Here is a 25445-nt window from a genome sequence, read left to right as displayed (position 1 = left end):
TGAAAATGAATGCTGTAGAGAGCGCAACCTACACTTGAATTGGGAATATATCTTGATAAATTCAACGGTCGATGGAATTCATCGCTGAATCCTAATAAAAAAGCACTATCTTATTATGTGGTGAGCATAAATATTTTTTTCGATCAATAAATAATCTCTAAAATAATATATAGATTTTTGAGTACAGAAGGTTAGTCTGTGATATTTATCTCTGATTTATATTCTATGATACAGATAGAATATGTATTCTGTGAATAATTAACAAACTGTCAATTGTTGAAAAGCGTCCGTTTGGTTTATAACTAGGTGATTTTCAACTTTTTAATAGGATTGTGTTTCAAATATTTAGTAAAATGGTTGCACCTGTGCGTGGTCGTGGATCCAATAACGGAATGAACAAGGGCAATAGGGGCATGCCTCGTAGGACATTCAATAACAGACCTCCATTTCCCAATCCGTCTATGTTACCTCCGATGATGGGACCTTTTCCTCCAAGGGGCCCACCAATGCCCCCACCTCCTATGATGCGAGGTATGCCAAGAAGAGGTGGTCCCCCAGGAAGAATGATGAGGCCAGGTCTTAGACCAGGACCAGCACCACCGATGCCAATGATGCATCCCCCAATGAGGCCTCCTCCTCCAGGAATGCGTCCACCTCCGCATATGATAAACAGGCCCATTCACCCCCCAATGCAGAAAAATAGAGGTGGATTCAGTAATCATGGATTCAAAGGTAGATAGACATTATATGATATTTAATCTTATTACGTTTGAAGCTTTCATAACCCGCTTAATTTCAATAATAAATATGTAATTTTTCATTCATATTGCATTAACAGTAATTTCTTGAAACATGTTTACTATCAGTAATATCGATAAGTTGAGGAAGTCAACCAATTGAGAATACAATAGTATACAATTTCTCTGCAAAAATTTTTTTTTTATTATAATAACTGAATTAAAAATTTAGGGATATGTTTAGTTGAAGCTAAATTGCTCTAGAAATAAAGCATACTGTTTATTAGTTAAATTTGAAGTTAGTAATTCATCCTTCTGAATATCATTTAGCAGTTGTTTTATTAATTTTTTTCTTATGGAATGCATTCATCAAAGTAGATCAAATGTGTTTAAATATATATTAGTTTGTTTCAGTCTTCAGTTTGGTTTCCATTTCTTTAACATCTATAGACATATTCTAACTTTTTTATTCTTTTAGGAGTACAAAAAGGTAAAATTATCAAAAAACGTAAAACAGTACCTAAAGCTCTGGATCTCACCAAACCCTGGGTCACAGAATCCATTAAATTCGAATTTACTAAAAAAGATGAACTCCTAAATAAAGCCAAAGAAACAACAAAGCAGGAAGATTGGGTATTTTATAGAGAACAAAGAGACAAATGTACAAAAATATATCAAGCTGCCGAATTAAACTTTAGTGGTCAGCAGGAAGTTCGTATCCCACAGCTCTTGCCTGATGTTAAATTTGCTCGCATCACAGCGCCAATAGACTATACTGCAGATGTGAAATTATAGGTATTTTTAGTTTTTAGCAACTTTTCACCTGAAATCTAACTTCTACATCAGGGTCAATTGAGTTCCTTTTTAGAACTTTGGCAAATATCAACATTGGTTTTTACATTTCTCTTGATAATTTAGTTTAAATATTGAATGAATTCATGCAACATGATAATCTGAATTAATGTAAATATTTCTTCAGTTTATTAGATATGACTCAAAATTCTGTTATTTTTCAAACACTCGCTAATAACTGAAGAAATACCTAGTAAAATTTATAACGAGATGTTGAAATCTCTGTGCTTGTTGTTATTATATTGTTTCAAATTAAATGTACATCTATTTCAAATAGGAATGCTGAGTGTTTATGAAATTTCCTGAAGAAAACCAAAAATAACTTATGAATTTTTAAATGTACTCAGTGCTTTATGATTATACATAGATAATTAGATGAAAGATTGTAAATGTGTGTGAAAGTGAAACAGAAAATGTGTTTGGATTTTATAATCTCTTATTATTTCATATAAATGTTGATGTTTGCTAGATGTATCCACAATATTATCCAGATAGTCTATTTTTTCACATTAAAGTTAATTTTTTGGCATACAAACAAAAATATTAACATTCTTCAGATCAGCTATTGAATAATTCAATTCTTCCTTTAAGAATTTAGACCATATTAAAAATTTTTTCAGGACAATGATATTATGATACCTCGGCAGACTAAAAATTCAGAGGATCTCGTAAAAAATTAAACGCTCTAAGTAACAAGTCTACCCTGAAAAAGCTTTCTAAATCAAATTTATACTATAGATTCTTTAAATAATTTATGTTTGTTGGAAGTCCGAGTGTCCTTTCATTCCATTGTTCTGTTTTAGTTGCAATCAAACTTTTGAACAAATATGTAATTAACAAAGCACTTAGAGTAAATTATCAGAAGTATACAGCTTTTGTGAAATAATAAAAATTATTTAAATTTTTTGTGCTGTCTCTTGATGAAATTTATATGTTTACTTCAGAAATTTTAATAGAATTTCTTTATTTGACTAATGAAACCCACGTTTTGTTGAAATTCATATTTTTTTCAGAAAGTTGTATACTTTGAAGAATGTCCAGTGCTCTATAATTTCAGATTTGATTTTATTTATTATCTGATGTACTAATTCAATTGAAATTCGTTTGAATGGCTTAGTGATATATTTATATTAATTACCGTTATGATTTCTTTAATTTTACTTGGAAATATCTGTTCCCTTTTGAGGGATACTGAAAGAATTTCCTTTATATTTGTAATTAATAGATTCTCATTATTTGAATAAAACAGTTACACGAAATAGAGTCTGCCATTTTCATTGATACTTTTGTTTGCTTGCCATTAAAATTTATGGTTTGATCTGATTTAATTTAATATTTCTTTGAAAGAATAATTCACATGTTGAAAAATAGAAACAGAGGATTGTATCAAAACCAGGTTCTTTTATTGTGTTGAGAAGGTTATTATTGTTTTTATGTAATCCTTGAGTTTCCTCATCATACAAATACTCCAGCCAGAAAATTCACAAATATTGCAGTTCAGAATAATGTCATGAGAATTGCTATGTATATTTATATTATTTTTCTCAATCAGAAGCGATAGATAAAAATAAACAGATAGGGAGGGAGAGTATTGAACAACTTTCAAAGAGAAATTAATAAAAATGGCTTTCTTTCGCATCATCTTTATATCAAATTAGATATATTAGAATTTATTCTGTTAATGAATAATTCCTCATGGCTCTCATTTGAAGTGGAAATTTTTTTTTGTAATATAATTTCCAGAGTTAAATAAATCCAATTTTCAAAAGCTTATCAGAGTAAATCTGAAGAGTTGAAAATAGGGTGATTATTATCATGTTTTTAGTTCTTCAGAAGTTAATTGAAAAGTTGGACTGATTCCAGAGTTATTTTATAACAACATGTGGATCTAGGCCTATTAAATTTTATAATTAAGGTTTTCGACATATTCACCAAGAAACTCATGTTTTCTTAATGAAGGAACAACTTTACGTAAGTGTGCAAAATTTAATTTCCTTGAGCACGAGTTTTACTCATATTTTTTTTCTTTATCTGTTCTACCTAATTGTGGCCAATTCAATATTATTTTGTCAATTTGGTACATTATTTTCAATATTAGTGTTTTTTTTTTAAGGAAAATTATTAACCATTTTTTGCATAATGAGAAAGCCATTTACTTATTGATAGTATACTGCTATGAATCTTGTTTTCTTCTTTTTTTTTCAAATTAATTGATATTTTCTTAGGATTCCAATAATATGTATGTCTGTGGAGCACATAATCAGATTATGAATAATATCTGGTTTAAGGAGATCGTAATGGAAGCGAAGTAAGGCTTAAATGCATTTTTGGGACTGATAGACAATGGGGAATATATATACTTATTTTTTCAGTATTACTGGAAGTGTGATGCATTGATGTGTACATAACTAAAGGTTTTAAAATCCCTTCCCATAACATGTGAATTATAATGAACACAACAACTCAAAACTGCAAAATATGATGCTAAAAATGATAATCCTGAAAATTTCATGTAAGTATATAATCAATTCTTTATTGTTTGACAACTATATCTTTAACTACTTATACAGTTTTTGATATTGATTATAATATTTGATAGTATTATATAGGGGAAAAATACAGTACTGAAGGCTTTCACAGTTCATTGTTTGACAGAATTGGAAATTTTCGGTCTTTTTGCAGTGGTTTAGTCGATTTTTCACCTAACGTTTTGCTTAGTACTGCTTTAAGCATTCTCAGAGTTTCAACAGGACCTTTTCTGGGCGATTTCTTTGCGCTAAAAGAAAATTTAAATTGATTGAAATTAGTTTTATCCAATTTATAGGGAACATAAGGGTGTGTATTCTTTTTTGTTTCTGTTTTATCATTTATCCTCTGATATCTGAGACTAAAAATAGTTTTGTGCATTAAGCTAAATTACTGTGGAAATTCTTTTTCACACATATCGTTCATTTAAATATACATCAGTAATATGTATATTCTGAAAAGTTTATTAATTTTCAGGTGTGCCCCAAAACTGGAAAAAGAATAATTTAGCTATTTGCATTTCTTGATTTGTTTTTATGAATAAAGAGGAATTGTCAAGTTGTAATGAATGAATTTATCCCCATCTTCAAATCATTTTCCACTACGTACATCACACTTTCAGGGTTCATTTGCCTCCAGAGGGCGTTCATATGTTTGGGTTCATTAATAGAGTACGATGAAAAGAAAATCAATTTTTTTTTTTTACTTTATTTCCTCTAAGACAAACAGAAGTTTGTGTAGGATTTGTCAATACACCAAAATTAATAAACTTATTCTAAAATTGAATATAAAGCAAAATTTGAAAAAAAAAAAAAGCAACGCTTGACAGAATATGACTATCTCTTGGCAGAAGTGAAAGCTATGCTCTGAAATTGGACATTGATTTTTGTCGTTATAAAGTCTGCACCCCGTTCATAGATGGTACTTATTTTACAGAATCCTTAATTATTGTAATCAAAGGGTCGATTCAAGGGTAGGTGGTCACATCTAAGCCGTACGGGTAATTCTGGTTTGGACCTTTTAGATACTGAGCAAATTGAAAAAAGCCAGTTAATTTCGTAAAAAGCGTTTTTATTACATTTAATTAGATATTTCTGTTCTCATCAAAAAAACTCATCAGAAGGTGAATTCTTATTTTCTCCATCAACCTGTAACATTTTCCACTACAAAAGAATTAACGCAATAAAATACATAATTGCAGTTACACCATCAGGCAATACACCGCAGGTATAAAATCTCTGCGAGGGCAAGATTCTGATAAAAAAAATTTTTAGCAAAGTGAAGTTAAATTATAACTAGAGAAAAATGGAAAAGGATATATTTATCACTAAGAATGGGTAAATCGGGGGATAAAAATTATATGTAAAAATAAAAAATTGTTCTGTACTCAATTTACGCACTCTAAATTTGGGAAGAAATATTTTATTGACTACTTTTTGCTTGATATAATTGGTGTTTAGTTCTGTATTTATATGCAGTTCAGCTGATTTACCCATTTACAAGTTTGTTAGTTTACAGATGGCGCAACTTGTCCATGAATTACCAATCAACAAACACAGAATATATCTCATAATTATATTCTGTGATATTAAATGTCAAAAACAATAATAATAATAATAGACAATATTAGATTTTTTTTGTAATTATATTCGTTGTAAAGATGATATATAAAGTAAATCTCATTCCTCCAAATTTACGTAAGAATGAGACAATAGTGCAAATTGCTGATTCGTTGGATTATCTCTCCAAAGTAGTGGATGATATGATGTTACATATTGAAAACAGAATAGACATCTATAACAACAAATTGCAAGATGTAAGCAATAGGGTAGGCGATGTTGAACGTAAAATATCTCAAATAAGAGGTGTGAAGAATGCTATACAAGTATTTTCTAGTAGTAAATATCCTGTGAATTGTAAAGAGAGAAACTACATTTCAATTTTTCCAACGAAGTCGGATATTCCGTTGGTTAAACATGAAGTTAGTGAAAAATATCCCCTGAAAAAAGATGAGCCTATTGATAAACTACATATATACCACGTCAAAATTAGTAAATTGGAGCCAGAGAAAATTGAAGGACTTGGACAGGTTCCTAATGATGCTAGCTGTATAAGTGATTTAATACTTTACAATTCTGGTAAAAATCCTTATAGAGAATTCAATATATCTACTTCTCTTCAGGTTCCTAATTCATCAGTGAGGGCTGAAAATAATAAAATAAACATTGGAACTGCTCCTGCATCTATTGTTGAGAGATCATTATTTACCAATTTACCTAGTCAAGAATACTTTTACTCTCCTGACTTGGGTGATGTACCTTCACTAGATGTTCCATTAGATCTTCCAGATTTACCTGGAATTGCTGGCAATGTTAGATATGAAGAAGATATCAATTTGGGCATAGCTCCATCTGTTCTTTCTCCCACTCTAAAGAGTGATCCATTAGATCAAAAAATATTAAATGATGATTTGAAAGATTTACCAGAAATAATTCCTTCATCACCATCACCTATTCAAGAAAAAAATGAAATAGTACCAACTATTGAAACAGTTAAAGTTGAAGAACAATTAATAGTACCAATGAAAGATATTAAAACAGAACAGCCTAATAAAAAAGTAGAAAACAGAGAAAAAGATTCAAAATTACCAGTACATGATGCAAGATCTTCACTAATGGAAGCCATCAGAGAAGCAGGTGGCTCAAAGGCTTTGAAATCCACAGATAAAACATTAACCCCTTCAAAAAATGAGACAAGTGGTGACTTGATGGCAGATTTGCATTCTAAACTAGCAATGAGAAGAAAAGGCATATCTGGAGCAAAAAAAGATAATAAATACGCAGAAATGGATTCGAGAGATGCTTTGAATTTAATTTCTGCTCTGATTCCACCCCCAGAGGAAATTAATGATGAAACGGATCACGATGAGGATTGGGAATGAATTTTGGTAGAAATACATTAAAATATCTCTTCCAATACTTTTGGTCAAAGTTTTAAGAAATATTTGTGATTGGAAAGGTTAAGATTTAAATTTTTATACTAAGAATTTTCTTATTTTAATTGACAAAAGAATTATACTTAAATCATTAATTTTCTCTGAAATTGAAAAAGCTTAAGAATTACACTAGGAAATTTGCGTTCAATGAAAGTTTTCTTTTTAAGCTGTGTTTTCTAAGCAAGAAATTTCCTAGCAACTTTATACTGAGGCTCATTCTTCAACTTTTCTTTCCATTGCATGATTAATTGCATTTCAATATTTCTTTTCTAGGATAAGATGAATGAAATTGTAGATATTGTAGAGATTATTATCTGTTTTTCCAAGTGTTTTAATACATGGAAATATAATTTTTGATACACTCGTTAAGTCTTGGTACTTCTTCTTTAATTAAGTGCTCATCCCTTAATAGAGGCTGTCGTTCACACTCTGAATTTATTTTGTATGGAGTTGAAAGGATAATTGACCATATTCACCGTCGCCATATTGTTATGCGACAATACCAACTACCCAGTGTTCCCAACGGTGAAATATTGAGTTCACTAGAAAAATACCACTAATATCAAAAATACTATCAGCCATAGAGATTATTCTTTCACTGACTATTTTCAAAAATTGAGCGAAGCCTTCATTTATACACTCGGCCACAGTTAGTTTGTTCATAAAACCACCTTTCACTAATGTTTTTATTTCCAAAAGGTGAAATTTTTGCGAAAAATTGTCCCAAACAAGCCTATCTGGCGTAGCAGCCAGAAAAAGTACACATAAACTTCACTTATAAACTTTATATTGTGGAATTTTTCTAGTAAACTCAATATTTCTCCGTTGGGAACACTGGGTAGTTGGTATTGTCGCATAACAATATGGCGACGGTGAATATGGTCAATTGGGTTGACTTCTCCAAAATGGCAGAACTCAAGGAATACATTAATTTTGAAGTATTTAATAATATACACTGTACATTATTCCAAAAACATTTACAACATATGAGCTATAAAAATATAAATATACAATACAACGGTTTACAAATAGATTTCTTCTTCATGCTGCTAACCTTGAAATCTGGAATTTCTGCGATTTGGTGCCAACCTGCAAATAATATTTCGTTCAATGAAAATTTATTGTTTCAATAGAATACTTCTACACTTGATACAACTTTGTATACTGTTTTTGAGGGGATTCATAGTCCTACCAAGTTATAGGGTGATAAAGGGGTCATTGGTTGTCGATCTTAAATGTCTATATGTTTCCAATTTATCATTCAAGATTTTTCACTCTTATTTACGATATTGAAATTCACCCTCACAAAATGCATTTTTTAGACCATCTGAAAAATTTTTGTTTCTTATCAGTCTGTCGACATGTGTGCCCTTACTTCCTTATGTCAGTCTTAATTTTTTCAATTCTCATTTCAATGAAATTTTGTATTGGCATTCAGTTCAGGCCGTAGGAACAACCCATACAAAATTCAGCTTTTCCAGTGCAATATTTCAGTGAGAACAGATCCGACGGAGTAAAGGTTGAGTGAGAATATATTAAACAACAATTTGAAGATTCTTTTTGATAGTTTCGTTAGAACTATAGAAAATTTAAGAAGAAATTGAGGAAATCGATAATCTGAAGTCAGTAGCTCGTAATGAGTGAGTTTCTCAGAAAAAGAGACCGAGAATGGGTATCAGATTTTGTCTATCTCCTTTGGTTTAAAAGTAGTAGTGCTAAAACATCGAAATTTGCCCACCCTGTACAGGTTGGGTCAAATTGGACACTTTTGAATGGGAAATCCTATTTCTATACTAGATAGGCGGAAACTGCAGGTGCGGGTGCATGAGGGCCAATTGTGTGAAAACTCGTTGACGAAAACCGCAACTCCATAGCTATCATAGTTACAGGGTGTTCTTCGAGAAAATGTTCATTTTCTAAATACTGCTGTAACTTTTTTCTGTTGAAAATTTTTAATTTCTGTGAAAACCGTTAAATAGCCACTTTTTACGTAGAATTCAATGACGTTAATTGAATTATCCGCAAACTGATATTTCATGAGATATCGCTATAAATTTTTTTCTCAAATGGGACACCCGTTTATTTCTATATATTTTGATATAGCTGAAAACCACCATTTCAAAAATATAGCAAAATTGATGTTTTCCTAAAGTCATGTTGGAAGTACCAACAGTACGCTCTATTAGTGTGACGTCACACACCGCCATTTTTGGTTCTCCTGTCAGTGTTCGGAATCCAAACAAATAAATTGTCATTCAAATTAGTACGGTCTCGTTGAAGGAATTGGCTTATTTTCATAAATAAGAGTATTTGAGGAACGATTTCAGTATTAATTGATAGACAGAAGGAACGAGGTTAATACCAGTAAGTTTGAATCCTGTATCATTCCCCAGATTTTGTAAAAAGCCGTGTTTATTAGTTGAACTTCAAGTTCGAACTTACTGGCATTAATCTTGTGCCTTCTTTCTATCAATTAATAGTAAAATCGTTGCTTAAATAATATTATTTATCAAAATAAGCCAATTTCTTCAACGACAACGTACTAATTTGAATGACAATTTGTTTGTTTGGATTCCGAACACTGACAGGAGAACCAAAAATGGCGGTGTGTGACGTCATCACTAATAGAGCGTGTTGGCCGATTATGTCGCTGACCCAACGTCTATTATTATATCTTTTAAGTTGTTTAAGGACAAACAATGCTTTTAATCTTCTCTAAAGCTAAAAGTCTACTGACAACTGACGTTAGGTCAGGCAAACTAGCTGGCCACCTATTGAGACATCGAACATGACTTCAGAAAAATATCAAGTATGCATTTTTTTGGAAATGGCAATTTTTTAGCTCTATCGAAATACATATGTAGAAATAAGCGGGGTGTCCCATTTGAACAAATATTTTCATAGCGAATATCTCATGAAATATCAGTTTGCGGAAAATTCAATTAACGTCATTGAATTCTACGTAAAAAGTTGCTACAAGATGGTTTTACAGAAATGAAAAATTTTCAATAGATAAGAGTTACAACAATATTTCGGAAATCACCCTGTAACTATATATCGATTTATCTATGGAGTTGCGGTTTTCGCCAATGAGTTTCTCGTGAAAATTGGCCCTCGGACACCAACATCAGTTTTCGTTTATCTAACGGGTGTTTTTTTCGAGGTATATAACTTTAAGTTGGCATTACTGTTCAAGATGGCGACCGATTTAACAGCTGTCAAGTGATTTATTCTCAGTTTGGTTTGGCAATTCATCATGAATAGACTCACGCCTGAACAATGCTTGCACATAGTGCAATTTTATTTCGAAAATAATGGTTCTGTGCGGAATACGAATCGCGCACTACGTCCATTTTATTTTGTTTAGCGATGAAGCGCACTTCTGGTTGAATGGCTACGTCAACAAACAAAACTGCCGCATTTAGAGTGAAGCTAATCCTCAAGTGTATGTCGAAACACCGTTACATCCAGAAAAACTGACTGTTTGGTGAGCTTTATAGGCTGGTGGAATCATTGGTCCGTACTTCTTCAAAAACGATGATGGCCAGAACGTTACAGTATATGGTGATCGGTATAGAACCATGATTACTAACTTTTTCATTCCTGAATTGAAAAACCATGATGCCCAGGAGCTGTGGTTCCAACAAGACGGCGCAACATGTCACACAGCTCGTGCCACAATCGATTTATTGAAAGACATGTTTGGTGACCGCCTAATTTCACGTTTTGGACCTTTAAATTGGCCTCCAAGATCTTGTGATTTAACACCGCTATACTACTTTTTGTGGGTCTATGTAAAGTCATTGGTCTAAGCGGATAAGCCACAAACCCTTGACCATTTGGAAGACAACATTCGCCGTGTTATTGCCGACATACGGCCACAAATGTTGCAAAAAGTCATCGAAAATTGGACGTCCAGATTGGACTACATCCGAGCCAGCCGTGGCGTTCATATGCCAGAAATCATATTTAAAATGTAATGCAACAACATTATCTTGCGGATAAATAAAATTCATGTCAATCGAATAATCCATCGTTGTTTTATTGCAATTTAAAGTTCTATAGCTCTAAAAAAAAAACACCCTTCAGTATAGAAATAGGACTTCCCATTCAGAAGTGTCCAATTTGGCCCACCTGTACATTAGAATGAATCAAAATTTTTATTGGATTTCGGAATATAAAGCAAAAATATAATTCACTCAGGCATCTCGATGCAGAATGTCAACTGCGTCTTCAATTTATGATGTGAGCGTTGGTATTTTCGCATCATAGTTGTTGATTTGAGACTTGAATGAATCTAGTTACTACTAAAAATAGCTTAAAGGTTGTTTTTAGTTTTATTAACCGAAAGGAAGTATCGAATGTCTTATTCGAATTTATCAACCCACCTCTTTCTCAGATGAAACCAACATATATCACCCATAAGGCTGCAAGTAAAGCTATGAGAATGAAATAAGTTGTCATAAGATTGCCAGCTTCAGTAGGTGCTTTCGGTGCCATATTGAATTATCTGAAAAAAAAAAAAACGAGAATAATATTTATTGTATAATTGAAATTCAACTATAAAAACTGTAATTGAGTTAATTATTCTCAAGATAGACTCATGCTTAATCAGAGCCGTATTTAGGTACTATTGCGCCCGTAGCAATATCTTAGACAGCGCCCCATTTTCGAAGATTTTTTTTCATCGATTATATTTTCTTATAGTATTTTTTTTGTTCATAACTCAAGTCATATATTTTGTGATTATTTTACGCTTAGTACGCAAATAATAGGGAAGGCTAGCAATATTTTCAATGTTTCCAGCAAGGGCGTAGAAATAGGTGGTAATTATCCCCCCCCCCCAATATTTCCAAAATATTAAATTTCAGAATTCTCGCAAAGACGAAAAACAAACATTTTTCCATAAAAATAACCAATAATCATTTTACTTTCCTCTGAATTCGACACGGAGTACAAAATCGGACCCTTTTACGATTTATGAGTTTTTATCACTTTCAAAATGAGTACTTTTACTGCACTACGAGCACATCTATGTCCGAGGTTCATTATTTTCCTTTATCTATCCGCTTTGTAGGTGTCGCCCCTTATTTGCCATCTGTAATTTTTGCATTCGTAATCGGTATGCACTTGCTCGTTGTTTTCGGTTTTTCGTTTCATTCTCGTCACAAAATTTCAATACTGTAGTTATCAAAGTACTGAACTGAGTAATTCGCATCGAAAAACTGTCTGGGCCGTGTTATACAATTTATTGTGATTCATTCAAATTGCAATTTAATTGTGCAGATATCAGTTTTGAATTGATTATATCTAATCGGTGTTCCTAATGTGTACAAATGAAAATGACAGATTTCTCGGATCATTTTGAGAAAAAACATGAATCTGCAAACGCTTTGGTATTGAGATACCGGTGTTAAAGTTTTTTTCCTCATAGCACCTTCCCTTCACAAGATATTTAACTTGAATTGGCATAGATCTTCCGATTTAAAGTTTTCATCTTGTGATATGCTTATTTTGTATGCAAATTTACAGGGTGATATTTTTTCTGGAAGGGTACCTGCTTCTTTCCACCAGAACTATTTTTTGGTGAAGCACTGGTTCTATGACTTATACATGAAAACCGAGTTGTGATTTTTCGAATTATTATGTCTGGTGCTCCAATATTTTTTTCTCTTGATATTTTTGGGCGCCCCTGCAGACCTTGCGCCCGTGGCAAGTGCCACCTTTGCCACGCCCTAGATACGGCACTGGAAAACTCAACCTTTCATGAGTTGATGGGATTCTTATGAAAAAAATGGTGGCGACGGGCACTCACATATTTTTGAATATTTCTGCATCAAAAGTTTTTTTCGAAAAAACCGTTTTCATTTTCTGTTCTGCAAATATTCTAAGACTGTAGTTTGTATCAAAAATGTACAGGGTGTTCATCAGAAGATCATGAACTTTGACAACTCAAATTCTTAAAAACTCAAGATTTTCAAATTAGAACCTATATTTTTTATTATTTCAGTCGATTCTACGTTTAAAAATAGTAGGGTTTACTTAAGCAAACTCTATACCTAAAATGAATACATCAAGAGTTATTGAGCAAGAACATTAAATGAGGAAAAACCGCAATTTCTTACTGTGTGGAGTAGTCTATAACTACACCATACCAGTGGTACACCACTGGGATATTTCGAAATAAAATCATTTTTGAATTACGATTCGATTTAGTGACGAGAAATTTCGTAAAGGACGTTGTTTTCATACAAAAAAAATTAAACATCTCAACTTTATCACATCATCAAGAATTATCTAATAAAATCTATTTTTTCCGAAAGTTCCGAAAGTGATCGTATACAGGGTGATTCACCGCGATGTCCTATTAGGAGTTTATGGAAAACTGATCACCATTTTGTGATGAAAATTTGCTTGTTGGAGTTTGAGACAATAATGATCTTTTCCTACAACTGCTATGAAAAGTAGCGTATTCTTCATAGCTTATCAATTTCAAAACTATGTATTGCCATAGTATAAGGCTTATACTAGTGATTATTATTATTTATTATAGTGATGAACTATACAGGATAGCAGGAGTACTAGATCCATACCAAATCTTCTTTGCAACGATCCTTGGGTCCATCAGAAAGGGAAAAATTATCTTAAAAAATACAGAACAGCCGTATCGAATAAGAACTATGAGATATAAAACACAAGTAGCAAAGAAAAGAATAGGACAGCGAACATCTGAATACTGGGCACCTAGGATCTATACTATGCTACCAGAGAATTTAAGGATTATAAAGAACTACAAACAATTCAAAAGAAATGTGAAAGTCTGATTTTTAGAGAATGGGAGAAAGATGATACACGAATTAATAAACGCGACAAATCAATGAGAGGGAAAACTGAGTTGAAAACCTACCTATGTGCACACATTACATAGTAACCAGTTGATTACCGATTGTGACTGTATATTCACTGATTGAGACTTGTACCGATTGTGACTCGCCATTGCACCCCGGTTGTGGATCACCCTATACCGATGGCAAACTACCTCTGGCAGTGTGGATTGTTTCTTTTTTTTTTTTTTTCAAAAGTATTGTTAACATCGTTAACAGACAGAACCAATTCTGTCTCAACGATTAAATGTTTTTTTCAGTAAAGATTGTAACTTTAAGTTTGTATCTAAATTTGCTGCTGTTTCTGAATAACCTATATTATTATTATTATTATACTATGGTATTGCTCATACTGTGGGAATTATTATTTCTCACTGCACTTTGCCCACACCTCGCTTGGTAGACCAATGAAATTGGACTTTTGAGTCGTTTCTATGGAAACGGAATAAATTAGCACATACTGTCAATTTGATTTGAATCAAGTCCATTACTTGAATTATTGAAATTTATGAAGTTGTAGGAAAAGTATAGTGTGCAACATGTGGAGAAAGTCCTTTTCTCGCTCGTGTGTTTTCCACACTCGCGAGAAAAGTTGAACTTTCCCCACTTGTTGCACAATATACTGTTCTGTTGAAAATTTTTAATTTCTGTAAAAACATTCTTGCACCAATTTTTTACGCATAGCTTCAATGACGTTAACTAAATTTTTCGCAATCAGATATTTTATGAGATACCTATCAGTTTAAAATTTTTTTCGAATGTAATACCCCTACATATTTCGATAGAGCTCAACATTACCATTGCAAAAATATAACATAGTTGATTTGTCTACGTGAGAAAATTTAATGAATTTGAATTCTACGTAAAAAGTTGCTAAAAGAATGTTTTTTATAGAAGTGGAAAATTTTCAACAGAAGAAAAGTTACTGCATTTAATGGTAATGGTGATAGCTATGGAGTTGCAATTTTCGCCAACGAGTTTCTCATGAAAATTTGTCCTCAGATAGGTACCGGCCGATCAATTTTTTTCCAAACACCATTTGCATTTCTCACTTGAATTTTCTGGTGTAGATTTCTACTGAATATGGGGCAACTTTGTTTTATTAATTAACGTAAAAATAATACTTCACAAAACAACTGTAGAATATTTGTTCGATTACTTCACAGAGACGATAAATAAATAAACAAAGTTTCATATTTCTTCTCTTACAGCTGTAACATTCATTAACTTATAAATAGATGTTTTCCCAAATTTTTGGAGAAAATATGATCTCAAATATATGGATGGATGTGAAGCCATCATTTTGGAACACCTCCAAACTATATATGAAAATATTTTTATAAATTCATTTTATATATCAAAGAATGTCACTGTACATAAAAATTCCGCATTACCTACTATTTCTTGCTGTTTTTAGATACGTCATCCTTTGGGTCGTTAACGCTTTTCGGACTATTTGATGTCGATTCAACGTAAATCATGACTAATTCTAGATTTCTGGGTTTATTTTCATAGTGATATCGGAAAGAACGATGCTCCTAAAATAACAATTTTAAAATGTTTCTGATTGACATTTTGTTTGGTTCAGAAGGCACATTATTTGCTTTGTTCAACCCATTCTGACAGATAATTGAGCGGGATGGAGCTGAAAAATTTCAACTTGATGTTTTCATGTTGAAATTTGCCTTTGCTAAACTCGAAATTTTCAGGATTGAGGTCCAATGCATCAAAAATGTGAAAAAAACCCTTCGGATAGTGATGATGAAATAGTGAATATTTGTTGAATTTGTGAAAAATAATACCTTTAAGATGAAGTCTCTTAATCTACTTATATCTTTACTTGAATATTTCGAATTATGCAGTATCATCCATGTCAAACTAATTATTCAATGCAATTTTCCGTTTGGAAATTATTGTAATGGGTGTTTTTTTTCGAGGGTTGGCATTACTATTCAAGATGGCGACGGATTTAACAGCTGTCAAGTGATTTATTCTCAGTTTGGTTTGGCAATTCATCATGAATAGACTCACGCCTGAACAACGCTTGCAAATAGTGCAATTTTATTTCGAAAATAATGGTTCTGTGCGGAATACGTATCGCGCACTACGTCCAATTTATTTTGTTTAGCGATGAAGCGCACTTCTGGTTGAATGGCTACGTCAACAAACAAAACTGCCGCATTTGGAGTGAAGCTAATCATCAAGTGTATGTCGAAACACCGTTACATCCAGAAAAACTGACTGTTTGGTGCGCTTTATGAGCTGGTGGAATCATTGGACCGTACTTCTTCAAAAACGATGATGGCCAGAACGTTACAGTCAATGGTGATCGGTATAGAGCCATGATTACTAACTTTTTCATTCCTGAATTGAACAACCATGATGTCCAGGAGCTGTGGTTCCAACAAGACGGCGCAACATGTCACACAGCTCGTGCCACAATCGATTTATTGAAAGACACGTTTGGTGACCGCCTAATTTCACGTTTTGGACCTGTGAATTGGCCTCCAAGATCTTGTGATTTAACACCGCTAGACTATACTTTCTGTGGGGCTATGTAAAGTCATTGATCTATGCGAATAAGCCACAAACCCTTGACTATTTGGAAGACAACATTCGGCGTGTTATTGCCGATATACGGCCACAAATGTTGGAAAAAGTAATCGAAAATTGGACGTCCAGATTGGCCTACATCCGAGCCAGTCGTGGCGGTCATATGCCAGAAATCATATTTAAAATGTAATGCCACAAGATTATCTTGCGGATAAATAAAATTCATGTCAATCGAATAATCCATCGTTGTTTTATTGCAATTTAAAGTTCTATAGCTCCAAAAAAAACACCCTTTATATTTCATTCAATATACATTCATAATGGTATTTTAAAATTGTTAATTTGAAAATATAATACGACAACGTAATCCGAGACGTAATCTGGACATGTAAAAATTGCGTATACTTCCTCTATCTATGTTTATTACTCTATGGTCAAAACGAATACTCGCCAAAGTTGTTCATCCCTATATAATTGTTTTTCGAATATTATTTATGAAAATAAGATTGAAAATGTAATCATTTGATGAGGAGCTACCAGAAGATATTCTGGAAGCAGCTCAAAGAGCAATTATATGGATCTATTGCCTGAAAAATCTGAAGAAAGGTACAAGAAGCAATAAGCTAATTTTTTGAACTGGCGCAAAGATAAGAATGTGTACAGCTGCTTTAAAGAGAAAGTACTCTTGGCGTACATTGTTGATTTTATTGAAGTGCTCAATCCAAAAACACTTTGGTCACGTTATTCAATGATTAATTGTTTATTGAAAATAAAAGAAATCATTGATGTAATTTTTTTCAACTTTTATGATAAGGTTCTTGATAGGAACATAACTATTTGAGCGTTTGTCACCGAACAGATCTTTTCGTCACTATGTTTGTAATTCTAGGATTTTGATTCGGAAATGGTCTCAAACTAAAGGGTTTTCATTTCCATTTCTATATTGAAAAATAGTATATTGTGCAACAAGTGGGGAAAGTCCAACTTTTCTCGCGAGTGTGGAAGTTTGTGGGACGAGCCTGAAGGCGAGTGCCGCAAACACACGAGCGAGAAAAGGACTTTCTCCACATGTTGCACACTATACTTTTCCTATAACTGCACAAATTTCAATAATTCAAGTAACGGATTTGATTCAAATCAAAATGGCCTTCATTGACAGTATGTGCTAATATATCGCGTTTCCATAAAAACGACTCAAAATCCCAATTTCATTGGTCTACCAAGCGAGGTGTCGGCAAAATGCAGTGAGAAATAATATTTCCCACAGTATGAGCAATACATAGTTTTGAAATTGAATAAGCTATGAAAAATACGCTACTTTTCATAGCAGTTGTAGGAAAAAAGTATTAGAGTGACAGAATGTTTGCAAAGGTTTATTATTGCAAATAATCAACCAAAAATGGCTTGACACTCTGTGCAAGTCATAAAATGTGTTGAGTGTAAATAAACATAAATTAGTTGTGGGATCAAATAGACACTTCAAGTGAACTTCAGAATACTAATGGACAATATGCTGCATCACTGAAATTTTCACGATTAATTATGTTTTATGTCATCGTTTCAAATGATTTTAAACGAACTATTTCCCAGCAACTGATGTTGTGCCAATATTACTCTCGATTCGTGATATCGATACCCTCATCGGATAGATGTGCATTGGCGCCTTGAATTAGAATTGTAGGAACATTTTTAACTCCTGACTGCAGTTGGTTGTGGTAAAAATATGTCGATCCTATCCAGATCGTGATGGGAAAAGTTCCAAAACATTCGTAGGTTCTTTGATTGATTGATTGAGGTAGGTAGTTCTAACTGTCGATCTTTACCAACATCAACTACTAACTTCAGAAAATATTGAGTGATATAACCAATACTTTGTCTGATGGGTTTCAATTTTCGTTTTTAGTTAAGCACCTTTGGTACCAATTTATGAATTTACACTCCCACAGATTAATACAGAAATTGCAGAAGATGAAATTGAAAAACAACATGACAAGTAATGAATGTATCTACCTAATTTTTCAAAACATACTAGCAGTAAATGCAAACAATTTCAGCAGCAGTATAAAACGTGTTTGTACATTTAGAAATTTCATCAAAAAATTATAGTTGTCTATTAAAAGTAACAGAACACAAAAAAGCAACAAACTCCGGTTATTGCTTGTTGTGCGTTGTTTGAATGAAAATCTAGGCTTGTTTCATTGAAAATCTTAGTGGAAAAAGTATAGTCATCACCAAATCGCGCGCTCAAACTACACTACTACCTCTAACTGTCTTGGAGGTTTTGTTCGAAATTTCTATAAATTTTGAAAAATCCTCAGGATAGCACTTTTGAGATAAAATAACTGTATTAAGCCTAATCGAATTTTAAAAGATCCACAACTTTAAAATTATTGCCAAAAAGATATTCTACTCCATATCATTGAAGTAATGTACATTTTCGATTTCACTATAGTTTTTTGTCAAGTTTCCGATCAAAATTTTTATTTATTTTTCCGATTTTTATCTATTCTTTAAAATTCATAGATCATATTCTCAAGCTATGGGATCTGAGTTTATCAATTCTTGAATCAGATTTATGGATGTTACATCTTTCTTAAACGTAAATGATGAAAAATTTTGAGGTGCTTAGGGATTTTATTTTTATTTTTTTATTTGTCCAGCTTCTTTGAACAAATCTAAAGGTTTATTAATGGAAAAAAAAATCTGAAGCACCTATATTTGTACTACTATGTTGAACTGACTCAATTTATACATGTTCAAAAATTCGAAACTCCGAAATTATTGAATTGGTCAAGTCCAAGCGCAGCTTAGGAACCAAAAATTTTGAAAATTCGGCAAAACCTTTTATTATTCTATATAAACCAAAATATAATTTGGCATGGAAGGAAAAATAAACTTATGCAAAATCAAAAACCAAAAATTCTGAATGGGTTGCTTTTTTTCAAACGATGCTAAAGGTTCATTTCTTAATATTGAAGATAATCAACTAAAATCAATGAAGCACAAAAACAAATTGACATAAATGAATTAATTGCTCCTTATATTTGGACGTTGAGCGCATCATTATTTGAAAGAACAAATAATTCAAACTCACCAACCTATTATTAATGCCTAATCTCAACGGACAGAAAAACTTCACAGGGTTCAATGAAGAAATGAAACTCGAGTGTTGCAGCTCGCTAAAGAGAGATGCAATGAAACGAATCTCTGACGTTAGAAGTTGGGGGTGGGGCTCCTCCCAGTTATCCTGAATATTCCGTGTATTTCTGGCTAAATATCTGTCTATATCTCATCTTGGATGATCCAGAAAACCGGCAATTCGATACCATCACAACTTCTAAGTTAGCTAGTCCGCAAAATTCTGTCAGGTATAAATAAAAACCTAGATGCGTGGGGTGCTGCATTTTTCAAATAATATCCCAACGGCAAAGCAAAGCTGAGGGTGGAAAAATAATTTTCCAGGAAACAGTTCCCATCAAGGATGTACAAATCTACAAAAAAATTTTTATATTTACATTCCCTGCCAATGAGTGTGGCAATAAACATAGGCGTATAACTTTGCTTCCGCCGTTGTTTTCCGAAATTCGAGGCTCTATTGTAAAAAACTGGTTATGATTTGAAGTAAAGGGTGTTTTTTTATAGCTATAGAACTTTAGATTGCAATAAAACAACGATGGATTATTCGATTGACATGAATTTTATTTATCCGTGAGATAATCTTGGGGCATTACATTTTAAATATGATTTCTGGCATATGACCGCCACGGCTGGCTCGGATGTAGTCCAATCTGGACGTCCAATTTTCGATGACTTTTTCCAACATTTGTGGCCGTATATCTGCAATAACACGGCGAATGTTGTCTTCCAAATGGTCAAGGGTTTGTGGCTTATCCGCATAGACCAATGACTTTACATAGCCCCACAGAAAGTAGTCTAGCGGTGTTAAATCAAAAGATCTTGGAGGCCAATTGACAGGTCCAAAACGTGAAATTAGGCGGTGACCAAAGGTGTCTTTCAATAAAACGATTGTGGCACGAGCTGTGTGACATGTTGCGCCGTCTTGTTGGAACCACAGCTCCTGGACATCATGGTTGTTCTGTTCTATTCAGGAATGAAAAAGTTAGTAATCATGGCTTTATACCGATCACCATTGACTGTAACGTTCTGGCCATCATCGTTTTTGAAGAAGTACGGACCAATGATTCCACCAGCCCATAAAGCGCACCAAACAGTCAGTTTCTCTGGATGTAACGGTGTTTCGACATACACTTGAGGATTAGCTTCACTCCAAATGCGGCGGTTTTGTTTGTTGACCTAGCCATTCAACCAGAAGTGCGCTTCATCGCTAATGGACGTAGTGCGCGATACGTATTCCGCACAGAACCATTATTTTCGAAATAAAATTGCAGTATTTGCAAGCGTTGTTCAGGCGTGAGTCTATTCATGATGAATTGCCAAACCAAACAGAGAATAAATTACTTGACAGCTGTTAAATCGGTCGCCATCTTGAACAGTAATGCCAACTTAAAGTTATATACCTCGAAAAAAAACACCCTATATATATATATATATATATATATTCTGGGCTTAACAATATGATACAATGAACATATTAATAAGATACAGCCTAGTGCCGTCTACCCAGTCCTCTTCTCCAAGCCTCTCGATCCTGTGCCAGTTCCGCATCAAGCTGTCTCTGCTCCATAGATTGGCGTATTCCCTCATTCCAAGAGCGCCTCGGCCTTCCTCGCTTCCTTCGTCCTGGCGGAACCCATTCAAATAGACGCCTAGGCCATCGATGTTCAGGCATTCTCATCAAGTGGCCAAACCACCTTAGACCTCTAAGTTCGATCCGGTCAATTACAGACTCCCTAGCATGAAGACGATCTCTGATCACTTCATTCGTCACATGATCGAGCCGTGACGTTCTGGCACTCCGTCTCAAATAGTCCATTTCGACTGCATTTAGTCTACGTTTTAGATCAGCGTTAATGGTCCATATTTCAGACCCATAGCAGAGTGCTGATTCCACCATGGTTTTTCCTATGCGTTTTTTTGTCACGCTTGAAATATTTTTCTCTATTTCAGTATCGTAATGAGTTCATTACAGTTCTAAAAACAGTGCTGTAATGAACTCATTACAGCATTGTTTTCAGTTATATTTTTCGTTTTGTGGTTGTCTACACTGACGTCAGACTTCCAATCCTATCAAAATTCAACACACGTCAATTATTGTCAATATAATATGATTTGGATTTAGTGGAATGATTTGCGACATTATTCGCAATTTCTCTTAATTCTGTTGGTGTTAAATCGATTTCGTCAGACATAATTCACGAATTGAATGCATAATTATAAATTATTTCAGAATTCAAAACATACGAATCAAATTGAAATTCCGTAATCTGTCAATTTTCGTAGCAGTCACACCAACTGCCAAGATACAATACAAATGTCACTAGGATGTATGATCTGAATTTTTCATTGAATTTCAACAATATTTCACAAAAATTGACTGAAATAGAGAAAATATTGTCTAATACTCGTTGCAGAAGGCAATTCCAACACTCATGCGTTCCAAAACTCGCTCCTTCGTCGCTCGTTTTCGAATTTCGCATTCGTGTTGGAATAGGAATCCATTCTGCAACTTGTTTTAGAATATACTATTATCCCACCACAGGGAGTTAAGGCAGCCAATGATCTTTCTAGCCTCTTGTATTCTTCGTTTGATCTCCGTACCACCAATACCATTTTTATCCACAATCGCACCCAAGTATTTAAATTTTTCTACATGTTTTATGGTCGTGTCATCATTGATGAGTACCTCAAAGTTCGCCTCGCTATTTACCACCAGGTATTCGGTCTTCTTCATACTCACACTCAAGCCCCATTGTTCGTACTCTGAGTATAGTTTTCTCATCATGTATTCGATGTCAAACGAATCTTGTGCAAATATGACCTGATCATCTGCAAAGCTCAGTGTGAATATTTTATGATCGCCTATAGGTATCCCCATCTCGCCACAACTTCTCCTCCATTTGGTCAGCACGACTTCGACATAAAGGTTAAATAATAGAGGGGACATGCTACATCCCTGCCGTAGTCCTTTTGATGTATAAATTGGTTTCGATAGCTGTTTACCAATTTTAATATATGCAGCATTATCTTTGTAGAGTTCTTGGATAAGGCGCAACATTTTCGTGTTGATCTTTAAAATGTTCAAAGCTTCCCAAAGTTTTTGCCTTGGAATAGTATCATATGCCTTCTCCAGATCTATAAAAACCATATGCAATTCTTGTCCTGTCGATATTCTTTTCTCCGCCAGCTGTTGTAGGACGAAAAGGTTATCCACGCATGATCGTCCCGCCACAAATCCCGATTGTTCTTCACTTATTTCATGATACAGCTGCTCGTTGAGTTTGGAGTTCAATATCTTAGCATACAGGCGGCTCAAGCTGCTGGTAACACTGAGGCCTCTGTAGCAATTGGGATCTTTCCTATCCCCTTTCTTGAATATCGACACTAAGTATGCTTGTTTCCACTCGTTGGGGGTTGCTACCGTTTCGATGCATTGGTTCATCAGAGTTGTTAGTCTGTGGATTAGTACCGCTCCTCCATGCTTAACCAATTCTATCGGTACATTACCGGGGCCAGGCGACCTTCCATTTTTCATTCTTTGTAATTGTCGTTTGAGTTCTTCTATGGTTATTAATATATGGTTTTCCGGTTCATCCCTACATATTTCTTCTTCTCCACCCCCTGTGTAGTCTCTGGATTCAGTCAACAGTAGTCCATAGTGATCTTCCCAGTCGTTCATGTCTATCAGATTCAGTGCCCTATTCGTCTCGTTGGTTTTCAGTGACCTAATCGTTCTCCATACCTCTGTAGATTGCGCTCCCCCAACATATATATATATATATATATATATCGTAAACATATCACCCCACAAGATACAAAGGGTGGTAAAGCACGAAAAGTTTCAGTATTACTTCAAAAACTAATTTGTATTACAAACATGTACTCCACTGAAAACATTTGGCATTTAACAGTAACAAGTATCGAATACAAAATCGTAGGAATTATCCATTTATTTTGAATGTGTCAACATCGGCTTCTAAATAATTCGAAAACAAAAGTAGTGTTGTTTTTTTTGTGAAATACTTAATGATTTAATCCCTCTTTCAATGAGGGTAATAGGGAATTCTATTTATATTGGTTAGGCTGTCATATATTATTTATTAGACAGGCAGTTTAATAAAGGCGGTTTGGAGATATTTATTGCATGTAATGTTGACCAAAGCAGCGGAGCAAGTTTTTAAGAATCATGGATAAAATATGAAAAGATGACCAGCAAACTGGGCCGAATTTTACCCCAAACAATAAAATTACAATTTGAAGCTTCTTATTGATAGTTTAGTCAGAACTATAGAAAATTTAAGAAGAAAAAGAAATATGAGGAAATCAATAACCTGAAGTCGGGAGCTCTTGAGCTCCCGTCATTTTTGCATTTGGAGACCAAAAGGTCTTCAAAACCCAGAAAGATTACGCAGGTGTGTTTCTCTTTCGGTTTTTCCCTCTCCTGAAACTCTTTCATGCAGGTACATTTATCTATAGCACATAAAGGTTCTGGGCCAATGAAAGGAGTTTGTACCCCTTTTTGGCAAGTTTGTTGGTCTCTGCATTTCCCGACTAACTGAGAACTAAGTTCCAAACATAAAACGTCTTTTCTATGAATTACGACAATGAAAAGTCCAAAGCCAAAAGTCAGGACGGTTAAAGTCAGCATTCTTACCACTGATAATGAGTACGAAAAATTTATTATTTCAACTTATTTGCAAAATATAATTTTAGGACGAAATTTTTGAATGAATAATTTTTACCATTGGTGGTAGTTGGCACGAAGGATTAAATAGTGGAAAAAAGATCTACATTTATATTACAATTTGGTTTGGATAAAAGTATCTACAATTGAATCCTTTTTTGGCGTTTTCCAAAATAACTCGGAATGTTTTGGTTCAGGATAAATAAAAGGGTTAGGAGTGATTATTTTGGATTTGAAGGAAGAAAATAACACTTTCAATACCTTTGATCTACTTGGAAGCAGAACAATAAGAATAATCAAACAACGCATTTATTCAAATCATATAATATAAACAAACATGTGGCAGTTGCATCATCTCACTGGGAAACCATAAAAAACTAATATTATATCTCAAACATTATGTTATTTTAATTCATTGCATATCTCTCGAATTACATCAATGCGTTATTAAATTCATTGAAATATATCATACACGATAATTTTCAAGTTAAAAATATAGGAAAAATGAACTCCCTGAATCAAAAAGGAGGAAGTACTTCGCGTTTCACTTCAATGCCTCTTAAATATACCATACCATACATCATTAATTAAAAACGACAGCAATGCATAGGCGAACAGTTGCATTTTACCTCGATACAGAGAATAATATAAAATTAAAAAAAAAATTAAAATAACTAATTACAATTTCTGCTAAGGAGATTCGATATTTTCTTCGAACGGAAAATAGTTTATCTAATTCACATTTTTGAGATACTACAGTTGGCAAAAAGTAAACATAAAAACGCTGCAACTTCGAACCCGAATCGGCAAAATCATTGCCGTATCTAGGGCGTGGCAAAGGTGGCATTTGCCACGGGCGCAAGGTCTGCAGGGGCGCCCAAAAATATCAAGAAAAAAAAAATTGGAGCACCAGACATAATAATTCGAAAGATCACAACTCGGTTTTCATGTATACGTGTTTCTTATATAGTCATACTTTTCAGTGATGCTTATATTTATTAGTTTATCGAATCTTGATTAATCTTCGCTACAGAATTTGTTGATAAGTACCATAAGTTATAATTAATTTATTCATC

General features: G+C 33.6%; 2 protein-coding genes and 1 long non-coding RNA gene across 6 annotated transcripts; 2 read left to right on the top strand and 1 right to left on the bottom strand.

Moving 5' to 3' along the window:
* The first annotated feature begins 253 nt into the window (after positions 1-253).
* Positions 254-4680, top strand: LOC123677897 (DNA-binding protein K10-like). Of its 4 annotated transcripts, XR_006747150.1 has the most exons (6): positions 254-732; positions 1216-1532; positions 3415-3560; positions 3815-3897; positions 3962-4101; positions 4593-4680. XR_006747150.1 is itself a non-coding variant. In XM_045614633.1 (2 exons), exons 1-2 carry the CDS (start codon positions 354-356, stop codon positions 1530-1532), a joined length of 696 nt encoding a protein of 231 aa, XP_045470589.1. In that variant the 5' UTR covers positions 255-353; the 3' UTR covers positions 1533-2852. The 4 variants fall into 4 exon arrangements, 1 of the variants encoding a protein (XP_045470589.1); XR_006747148.1 differs by lacking the exon at positions 3415-3560; XR_006747149.1 differs by lacking the exon at positions 3415-3560 and having other exon boundaries at positions 4272-4680.
* Positions 4681-5695: 1015 nt separating this feature from the next.
* LOC123677896 (WASH complex subunit 1) lies at positions 5696-7479 on the top strand. Its single transcript, XM_045614631.1, has one exon. It carries the CDS (start codon positions 5776-5778, stop codon positions 7054-7056), a length of 1281 nt encoding a protein of 426 aa, XP_045470587.1. The 5' UTR covers positions 5696-5775; the 3' UTR covers positions 7057-7479.
* A 558-nt stretch (positions 7480-8037) lies between these two features.
* On the bottom strand, positions 8038-19803 carry LOC123677899. The gene is made up of 3 exons (XR_006747151.1): positions 19646-19803; positions 11499-11620; positions 8038-8199 (listed from the first exon to the last, which is right to left on the bottom strand). It is a non-coding gene; the product is annotated as an uncharacterized LOC123677899 (long non-coding RNA).
* Between the last annotated feature and the right edge of the window lie 5642 nt (positions 19804-25445).

Source organism: Harmonia axyridis, chromosome 4, assembly GCF_914767665.1.
Source record: "Harmonia axyridis chromosome 4, icHarAxyr1.1, whole genome shotgun sequence".
In the NCBI taxonomy this organism is placed as follows: domain Eukaryota; kingdom Metazoa; phylum Arthropoda; class Insecta; order Coleoptera; family Coccinellidae; genus Harmonia; species Harmonia axyridis.
The sequence above is the reverse complement of the archived record's forward strand: the minus strand, read 5'-3'. Positions and strand labels throughout refer to the sequence as shown.